Source organism: Protopterus annectens, chromosome 1.part1 (assembly GCF_019279795.1).
Source record: "Protopterus annectens isolate FY-2018-M chromosome 1.part1, PAN1.0, whole genome shotgun sequence".
Lineage (NCBI taxonomy): Eukaryota > Metazoa > Chordata > Ceratodontiformes > Protopteridae > Protopterus > Protopterus annectens.
Window position 1 is genome coordinate 349,476,960 of NC_056726.1, and position 10,423 is coordinate 349,487,382.

Here is a 10,423-nt window from a genome sequence, read left to right on the forward strand (position 1 = left end):
CCTTGGTGCTGTCCTCACACTCATCCTCCTCTTCTTGATCACCAATGTCATCCTACAAACCACCATCCTATGCTAACTACACTTTCCCCTGCCACCACTTTACAGTCTCCAATCTCCTTCAGATTGGCCCTTTTACATAAGATATAATCCACCTGTGTGCATCTTCCTCCACTCTTATATGTTACCCTATGGACCTCCCTCTTGTTAAAATACGTATTCTTCACAGCCATGTCCATCCTTTTCGCAAAATCCACTACCATCTGACCTTCTGCATTCCTTTGCTTAACACCATACCTACCCATCACTTCCTCGTCCCCTCTGTTCCCTGCACCAACATGCCCATTGAAATCTGCTCCAATCACCAGTCTCTCACCCTTGGGTACAGTCATCACTTCATCCAACTCACTCCAAAATGTTTCTCTCTCATCCATTGCACACCCAACTTGTGGAACATATGCACTAACATTCATCATTACACCATCAATTTCCAGCTTCATAAACATCACTCTATCAGACACTCTCTTTTCACCTCCAAAACACTCTTAGCATAGTCTTCCTTCAGGATAATGCCTATGCCATTTCTCCTCCCATCCACACCATGATAAAACAATTTGAAACTGCCTCCGATACACCTAGCCTTGCTCCCCTTCCATCTGGTCTCTTGCACACACAATATACCAACCGTCCTTTGGTTCATATCAGCTAGCTCCCTCCCTATACCAGTCATACTGCCAACATTCAAAGTTCCAACCCTCATCACAGTCCTAGCCGTTACCTGCCTTCGGGCATGCCTTCCGCCTCTTCTCCTCCTTCAGCCAACAGTAGCCCAATTTCCGCCAGCACCCTGTTGGCCAACAGTACTGGTGGTGGTCGTTAACCCGGGCCTCGACAGATCCGGTATGAGTTTCTGTACAGTTTTCTGCATCTGTGATGTGGCACAATTTTATGGCGGATGCCCTTCCTGACGCAACCCTCCCCATTTATCCGGGCTTGGGACCGGCACAAAGAAATGCACTGGCTTGTGCATCCCCAGTGGCTGCAGTATAAAAATACCTATGCAAAAATCCTAAATCTTAAAGACTTTGTTGCATGTTTAGGATCCACGTGAATTATATCTAATGTTTTAACCTCAGATTTCTATAGTTATCTTGCTATATTTTATATTCCCTACTAATTATCCCTTTAATAACAGCTTCTGTTCTAGATTCAACTAGAAACTCTACTAGTGCAGGTATTCCCTAAGATTCCTCCATCCCTTTCTCTTAAACCTATACTGTGATATCAATATTTCATAGGGAAGGCTTTTTATAGCTTGCAGTTCAGATGTCCTTTTCTTCCCATTCTAATACATTTCCCTATCTAGTTATTTGCTCCCAATACCTCGGTTCCTTTGCCAGCTTTCTCCAGTAAATTCCAGCCTCATATACCTGTACTCCTAATTGCAGTCATCCCTCGTCAGAATCTTTCTGCATGCATGCTTGTGTTGACTTAGTTTTTGGAATATTTTCTGCTATATTACGCATACAATATTTCTGTGGCTGCTGCTGTTCTCATGAAGGATCCATATCCAAAATCCCATTGTCTCCTTATTCCTGAATTCCCCACACATTATCCCTTTCTACTTTGAATTGTAGCTTTCTGCTGGTCTTATAGGTTCATAGGTTCATACTAGGCCATCTGCCCTAGGGCATTTATAAGCCTAGCCAGAATGTGTTTGTCTTTCGCCACCCATTTTAAATTTATTTTGCTATGCCCTTTTTCGAGGTTAGTATACTGTGCCTCTGTCTAACAGTGACACAGAAGTGATACCGGGGTAAACCTACGATCTCCCATCCACTCATCAAGATTCCTCTTGAAGAGAGTCAATGAGGGACTCTGCCTAACCTGGACTGGGATTTTATTCCAGTGTGAAGGGAGCCTCTGGGTTATGAATCTGTCCCTCCAGCATGTCCTATTTATTTCAGTGCTGAGGTTCAAGTCTCTCGAGCGCGTAGCTCGATGGGATTTGGATTTTCTGAGGTGCAGCATGTCCATTAATTCCGGGTTGGACATGGCTTTATACATCAGGCACAGATCGCCTCCGAACAGGCAGTATGCCACTGAGTAGAGCTGGAGTTTCTTTAACCGGGCAGCATATGGCATCTGTTTGAGCCCTTTGATCCTCTTGGTGAGGTACTTTTGGGGTCTTTCCAGTTGCTGCAGATGTCTGGTAAGGTACATACCAAAAGGGGCATTGTACTCAATTATGGGCCTGATGAGGGATGAGTAAAGAGGCACGATGACCTCCCCTGATCTAGATGTGAATCCCTTCATGATTAGGTGGGCTATATAAAATGTTTTTCTAACCACTTTAGCCACATGGTTATCAAATGAGAGATTGCTATCAACTTGGGTCCCCAGGTCCCCAATTACTACTTCTGTACTTAATGGATTACCAACCTATGTGGTAATTTGTGGGCACTTTGTTTTTGCCAAAGGGGATGACTATACACTTTTTGGCATTTAGCTTGAGGCCATGGCTCTGGCACCAGTTGTCTGTTTCTATGAGGCCCTTTTGGAGGATGCTCGTGTCGGCTGGAGAGTCTATTATGGCGCCCGGTTTGCAGTCATCTGCGAACTTGGTCAGCCACAGTCCTGTGTTGGCCTGTACCTCCGAGAAATATATACCGAACAAGAGAGGTCCCAGGACTGAGCCTTGTGGGACACCACTTGTAACTGAGTCCGACATGGCTCCAGCAATTCTAACCATGTGGGTTCTGTCCTTGAGCCAGTTTGCAATCCATCTAATGACATAGGGGTTTATATTTAAGCTGGTGATCTTATCTAGAATGCCTGAGTGGGGTATTGTATCGAAGGCTTTTGCGAGGTCCAGGTAGGCTGTGTTGACCACCTTCCCCTCGTCAATGGCCTTGGTGACTGTTTCGAAGAAATCAACCAGGTTTAAGAGGCAGGATCTGCCCTTAAAGCCGAATTGGGTAAGATCCAGTGTCTGTAGGTCCCCAATATCTTTATTTATGAGGTCCATGATGATCCTTTCCATAGATTTGCAGACCAAGCTAGTCAGGCTTATGGGGTGATGGTTTCCAGGATCCGTTGAGGCACCACCTTTATGGAGAGGGACCACTGTTGCTGTACGCCACTCTTTGGACACATATCCTGTAGTAAGGCTGAGATTGAACAGTAGTTTTATGTTTGGGTTTAGCTCTTCTTGGAGTTCATGTAGGACACCGCCCGGGCACCGTCTGGTCCCATTGATGCTGTGTTTTTTGCTTTGGAGAGGGCGGCTCTTACTGGAGCATCTGAGATGTCAGGGAGGCAGCAGTCTGCTGGGATAGATATTTGCCCTTTTGGTGGGGAGGGGGGAGAAGTTTGCGCTGAACCTGCCAGCTAGGATGTTGGCAATGTCTGTGGATTCAGTGTATTTTTTGTCATTTTGGACCAATTCTGAGCATATCTGGGAATTCCCACCCAGGTTCCTAACATAACTAAATAAAGCCTTGTGATTATCTTTAGTGTCCTGTGCAATTTTTCTCTCAAAGCTGGCCTTAGACAATTTTATGAGTGCCCGTAGTTTTTTGCTAATACTGATCAGTGATGCCTTCCCTTTTTGTGATTTTGCTCTATCATTTAGTAGCTTCCTTCTATTGTATAGTTTGTTTATGGTGTATATGAACCTTTGTACCACCAACTTCTTTTGGAAGGATCATCTTTTCCCACTTGACCCTTGCCCTCTTTCCTTAACAGATAAAATCCCTCAACTCTTTATTCCTATTCACACCTTCACTGGTTGAGAAAAAATAAATGCCTAATCTGTACATAAAACTAAAGGGAGTACAAACATTTTTACTATGTCCTGCTGTACATATCCATAAACACAAGCTTCCAGTTTCTCATTTTTTTTTGTATCCTCTTTAGTCTCTTCCCACATCCTTGGCTGCTTTAATAGTCCTTTTTAAAGTTATGCTCCCAAGTACTTCATTTTATCGTGTCCCTATAAATATGGGAATTGCTGAACAAATTCAAGTGTGGGTACATAGTTTACAACTATAGCCTTCGTTTTATTTTCATTACTTTTCTATCCTGAAAAATTTGACACTCAGAATGTTCCACAACATTAATGTCCTTTTCTTGTTTTATCAGATGGAAGATATCTGCAAATTGGCCAACTTATCTTGCTTACCATACCACTTATCCTTGAATTTGAGTCCTTTATTTTCTTTCCCAGTGGCTCCAAATATAATGCAAATAATAAAGGACACCCCCTGCCTGGTTCCTGTGTTCAGACAAGTTAGAGTGCAACCCTCCCACTTTTGCCTCTAATCTTTCATATATCCTCCTAATCTCGTCGGGAATGCTAATGCTTCTGTTGCCATCCTCAAATACAAACTTATTCTGCATCATGACCAAGGAACAGTAACTATTGTCTTCAGTTTCCCTCCGGACCATTGTTCTACTAATGGCATTTCCTTCTTGAAATCCTGTAATCAAACTTGCATGCTCTCTTCTTTCCAAATGTCTCTCTCTCAGCATTTTTAAATACAACTCTGTACTCTTACCTTTTTTTCTAAACCTGTGAGGCCATTCACATTCCAAAATGTTTAGTGTAGCCATTATGGAAAGTTGCTGTCTTATTTCCAATATTACATATGGCTTTTTTAAATGTCTTATTTCTTGCCTTTGTGTTGCATGTGCCCAATGTTTGGCAGGTAGATCCCTTTATACAATTGTTGCTTGACATCTCCATTTGAACCAGTCACATTTTGGAAGACTTTTTGCTTTAATGAAAGCCTTATTTGAAGATGTACATAGTTTTGAAGTTTCTAATAAGAACTGTCCTAAACTGACAAGCTATTCCCACAGGCATAACTTAAAATTAAGGTTATCCATGCTAAGATGCATGTTACAGTCTGTGCTTCTGCTTCATAGTTACTAGGCTAGTGGCCCTAGAGCCTTTTTAAGCTTAGCCTTTTATGCCTCAATCATCAATACCCATGGACAAGAATGGCTTTAGCATATGCCTGTGCCTTAATGGGGAGTCTTTCAAGGGGTAATCGGAGACTCATACCTGTCACTTCATGTTATGTTTGTAATACTAAGGTTAGATCCCTCAATAAAACAATTCCAGTGCTATTTGTTTTGCAAATGTCTAGCAAACACATAACAGCAGGCTTGGAGAAAGAATGTCTTTTAGGTTATGTATAGATTGCCCCTGGTAGTCTGTATAGGGTTGCAAGGACAGGGCTTTGAGACGGTCCATGTATGATATATTTACACCCTGTATTCTTTTCCTGAGGAAACTGACTGCTCCACCTAAATGCTGTCTTTTCTTGTCTTTAGTCCCATCCCAGATGTGAAAACTTGTAAGGTTTCAGAAAACAAAACTTTTATCCGTAAGAAAAAGTGCACTTGGCTACCTTTAAACAAAACTAAATTATGCACTTTTAGCAACTGCATTAAAGTATTTCATTAGCAGAAAAACTGCTATGGCTTGCCCTTGTGCCTTTTATTTTTTATGTTTCTCTCAGTAAATGCCCTCTGTTTATTGCCTTCAGCCAGCTTGTTTCCAGGGAAGCATAACAAAATATTCAGCTGCAGGCTTCTCAACTGGCACTGAACATCCTTATATTATTCGTTACACTGTCTCATTTTTAAAACCCACTTGTGTTCATAAAAAGTCATTACATTAAGCCAAGAGCCCTAATCCAGTCATTTACTTGCGCAAATGTGTTTAAAAAAAAAAAAAAAAAAAATCAGTTCTACATCTGTTGTAACCTTTGCACTTTTACACCCCAACAACCCAATGACTTAGTGTGCTTTTGTCCATCCTTCTCTTACATTACAATGCCTACATTTCTTAACTAAAAAAAAAAAAAAAACAAATGCAAATTTACTTTGGAGTGTTGAATGTGATAGATACCAGTCACTGAAAATGCCTTACTGTATAACATGCTATTTGTAATCAAAATGTTTTTATACGAATACTGTTGGCAAAAAATATTTTACTTTGTTACCTTTCCCTTTTTGGTGTTCTTCCAAACATTAACATAAAACGGGGCAGATACCTTTTAACCCCCCCTAATAAGTTTTAACAAAATCAGCAAACGTTTTATATTTAATAAATTTGATACCCGTTAAGCCCCCTAACAAGTTTAACAATCAGCAAAAGTTTCATATTTTATACTTTCTTTCATTTATTTACTAATTTCAGTTTTGCAGGTGGTCTTCCTGTTTATCTGCATTTCGCAACACCAACTCTGGTTCAAGTCCAAGGTACTCCAGGTTCTTTTTTTTTTTTTTTTTTGTGGCTCAAGCATTTTTCTTTAGAACATTGTAAAAGGTTTCACTGGCAAAGTCACTCAGAGCATTACCATTAGAATGCGAAGGAAAGTTTCTCTGAGCATTACCATTAGAATGAGAAGCAGAGTCCCTTTCTTTTTGACTCGCTCCTTGTTGGACAAACTTATCCCCCTCCCTTAGCCAATTTTGCATCAAAATATTACTTTTTTACTTTGATCCCCCTGGGGAGTGTATTCTGAAGACAGCTGGCTACAGCAGAGTGAATTGCACACCTGCCTCTCGACATCCTGTCATTGCTGGGATAAATTTCTCTGCTGGCTGCCGCACAGTGAACATTTTCCACAACAGTTTTCAATTTGTAATACTTTGCCTTTTGGGCACAGTTTTGTCACTATCAACTTGCTGCTGGTATGAATGCATCTTTACCAATATGGGTTGTGGCTGCTTTCTCATGGGCAGGACTGGGGGTACACACTGTGCCCTTTTTAGTTGACAAATCCAGCTATGGAATACCAGTCCTGTTACTTGTTTGTGCTTTAATAAAATACACACAGTTATCTTTCTAAAAGGATGCAAGGCCTAAACATGTCCAACTTGGACCAACTCAGATCGCTGTCATACTCGCTGCTGAAAGATGACCTGTGTGTGGCATACAAGATCCCCCCAACCCATTACTGATGGATTTACTGCAGATCGGCAAATCAGATACTTGGTCCAGTCTACGGTTCTTTACTTCTGCAACATCAAAAGAATGGTTGGTGGGGGCAGGTATATCCCAATGATGATACAGCTGCTGTGGAATACTTTCCATCCCCATAAACAAAGTTCATCCCTGTGCATAGTTGAGAGCAACTTAGATCCGCAGATGGGAAACAGAAAATTTACCCCAAGATTGCCCCCTGAACTAATAATGACAGAGGTGGCTCCTAAATGGTTTATTCCATGCTTGGGTCCCCTCAAATTATCTATGGTATGATTCCCAGTTATTTTGATTAGGGATGTTCTATAATTATTGACCATGAGATGGGCAATGCTAATCTAGAACCAAATGGGATAGGTTATTTTGAGCACAAAAAGGGAAATTGGCCTACATAGACTGCTAAGCTAGTACTTGCTTATGAACCTTTATTAATAGTCTGTTCCTTCCAGTTTCTCTGCTACAGCAGAAAATCTCATGTTTTCTCTGCATGCTGGGTCAGTTAACTACCATTTTTTTAAATGGCCTTCCTGAACAGTCTAATACTTGAACCACTCAAAAAATACAAAACTCTCACTTAATACAATTTGTCATTTCTGTCTAGTAAATGGGGTACCTCAGAGTAAACCAGTCACATTTTTATAAAGCAAACCATCCGATGAGAATTAAATTACTGATTAGTATTTAACATTTAATGTACAAGTTTTTTATTTCTACTGAATCCTTATTGTATGGTTTAACAGTATGTGGTTTTCTCTGAAGCCCCCACATTTATGGGATGGAAGCACCAAGTTGTATTAAAGTGAGAAGACTTATTGAACCGAGCTTTGTATTTTTCTTCAGTCTCATACTCTGCTAACCTTTTCTTAATTTCAGCCTGTGACCTTTGCATTCTTATCACTACATCGGAAGAGCTGTTTAAAAGCTGCTTCCATTTTTTTCCAGCCTTTTATTTGAGTTAATGTACTCCTTCAGTGTTTGGCTCTGAGCACATCTGACTTTTCTTTTAGTAATTTAGAAGAAAAATCTCTCTTGCACCAAAGCTGGAGTTTGAACTGCTTTTTGATTAACAGCTACAGGATTCTTCCCAATCTGTTCTCTCTACATTTTAGACAGCCTGAAAGAAAATCATGCTAAGTTTTTTCTTTATCTGCATCCAGATAGTGTACTTAACCAATAATTGAATTTTTACTAAAAGGTACTGGCTTACCATTTTGGTTCACATTGGGAGAGCCAATATCAAGCTATTGTTCAGTGTGCAGCCATCTTAGGCCAGCAAGCCCAGCTGTTAAAATGTGTATTTTGTACTCTAACCCAATCTTGCTGCCCCCACTACCCATTTATCTTTTAAAAATGTACTCTACATGCAAAACATTGCCAAGCTAAATTTCAAAAAAGGGACCCATTATCTTAATTTCCCAACTTAAACTATAAAAGACTATTTTAAAGGCATATTCCTATCACATAAGCATAATTTGTGAAGCTCTAAACATTGGACACAAGTTTAGTGCATTCAACATTGCGTTTAATCCATAGTGTTTCTGATCAGAAAAATGTACTTGATTACACAGAGCACGCCTAGCTAACACCCCTTTTATGAAAGATCATTTCTGTTTGCCATCTTGTCTATTCCTACCCAAAACTCATGGGCATAGGCAAAGATGGAAAGGTAGACAGAGCTGTAAGCAGCAGGACAAACTCTTGCTCCCCACCATTCTGTACAGTGCCTGAAGTAGTACTAATGCTCTAGTCTTTTTCGCTGTGAGTACCCTTTACTCACTTGTGAACAAAATGCCATGGTACTTGATCTCAGTTAGCTGCTCCCTCCTTAACCTCACTCAGACATTCCACAGTCTATAATTGTAGAAAGAAATAATAGCATGAAGGGTTGGGAATTAAGTTTACAATACAAGGAATAATCTGGTAGTTAAACAGATGACTAAAGCTGTTTATGAGCTGCTTCCTGAGCCCAGTGTACAGGGTTTGCTTGTGTCCAACTTCTTTAGCTGCTGTTACTCTGAACAAGTCACTTAACCAGACATTGAGCCCAAGTGACCCCTGAAGAGAATTTTTTCATTGAATAAGCTCAACCAACCAATAGAATACAACCCATTGAAGGGGTGGGAAGTATGCCGAAGTTTACACTCCCCTCAGGTATTCGTACACTGAAGTACAGTTGCCTAGTCTACATGATTTCTTTGTTTGGTAGTGGCTAGGGATGAAATGGTGAGCTTTGGGGCAAGTGAGCTTGTCTTCTGTAAGACAAATGCATATCACCAAGTGCATATATGACACCAAATTGGAATCTTTCAAATCTCTTTGATGAACTCTGGTAAAGATTTTTGTAGCTATTGACCCCATAGCCTTTCTTAGATGGTCATACTAAACTTCTTTTTTATGGCAGTTTTATTCGAAAAACAAAATTAGGAGGGGTAGACAGTCCAACAAATACTATAACTACAATTACTAGTTTTGTGTTCCTGTGCTGCGCCTGCAGGGAGTTAGTAATGTCCAAGTTGATTTAACTGCAAGCAGGCTCTAGTAGTGCAACTCCACTGGCTGTGCATTTTCAGTAATTTAATAATTTTTTTTTTTTTTTTTTTAAATGGTACTATGTAAGGCATACCTACTGTTGCAGTGCTTTTAATTCCAAAACCAATAAGGTGCTTTCTTTTCTGTGCAGGGTGAAGTTGGAGATAGTGTGATCATTGGAGTTTCCAGCTTGGAACAGCTTCAACAGAATCTTGCAGCCACTGAAGAAGGTCCACTTCATCCCAAAGTAGTTGAAGCCTTTGATGAAGCATGGCATGTGGTAGCACATGACTGCCCAAATTATTTTCGCTAGCATCAAGCTCACTCACTCAATTGCCAACTGAAACGAGCCTTTTTCAGGATCAAAGTGAAATGAATAACAACCTATTACCACAAAGATTAATTGTGAAAGGGGGACTGCTTGCTCCTTTCTAAAAATGTAATTGACACTAATACTTATTCATGGAGTCATTGTAAAGCTCTATGCACTTTAAATTTGAAAAAAATATAAAATACAGATTACCAAATATATAATTTTTTATTAACAATTCAAATGTTTGTGAGCATTTATTGTTTTGAATATATACAATTTCTATCAGAAGTGTCCAGCATTTAATCATACCGTGGGAAATGGTATGGACTGCATTCCTCAAACATTGACTCCAGCTGTATACTGGTGCTAGACTTCCACTTGGTATCCACCACAGTGAGAACATCACATACATTCTCAGTACTGCCAGGTTTACTTTCTATGGTGAAACATCTGCAGCAACAGGGAAAATATATGGTATGCATTTACTTTTACCTCTGCTGGTACAGGTTACTTCAGCATGGCTGAGGTTGAGACTGAGCTTACATGAGGGATATGCTGCTCTACCCACTCAGATAGTCAAACAT

General features: G+C 40.3%; 1 protein-coding gene across 1 annotated transcript in view; it reads left to right on the forward strand.

Moving 5' to 3' along the window:
* LOC122804974 (aflatoxin B1 aldehyde reductase member 4-like) overlaps positions 1-10,074 on the forward strand; it is a 306,195-nt gene extending 296,121 nt beyond the window's left edge. Inside the window, exon 7 of the mRNA XM_044075223.1 lies at positions 9,678-10,074. Within this exon, the coding sequence (XP_043931158.1) occupies positions 9,678-9,839 (162 nt within the window). The 3' untranslated portion in view covers positions 9,840-10,074. The remainder of the gene's footprint in view (positions 1-9,677) is intronic.
* Positions 10,075-10,423: the final 349 nt, after the last annotated feature.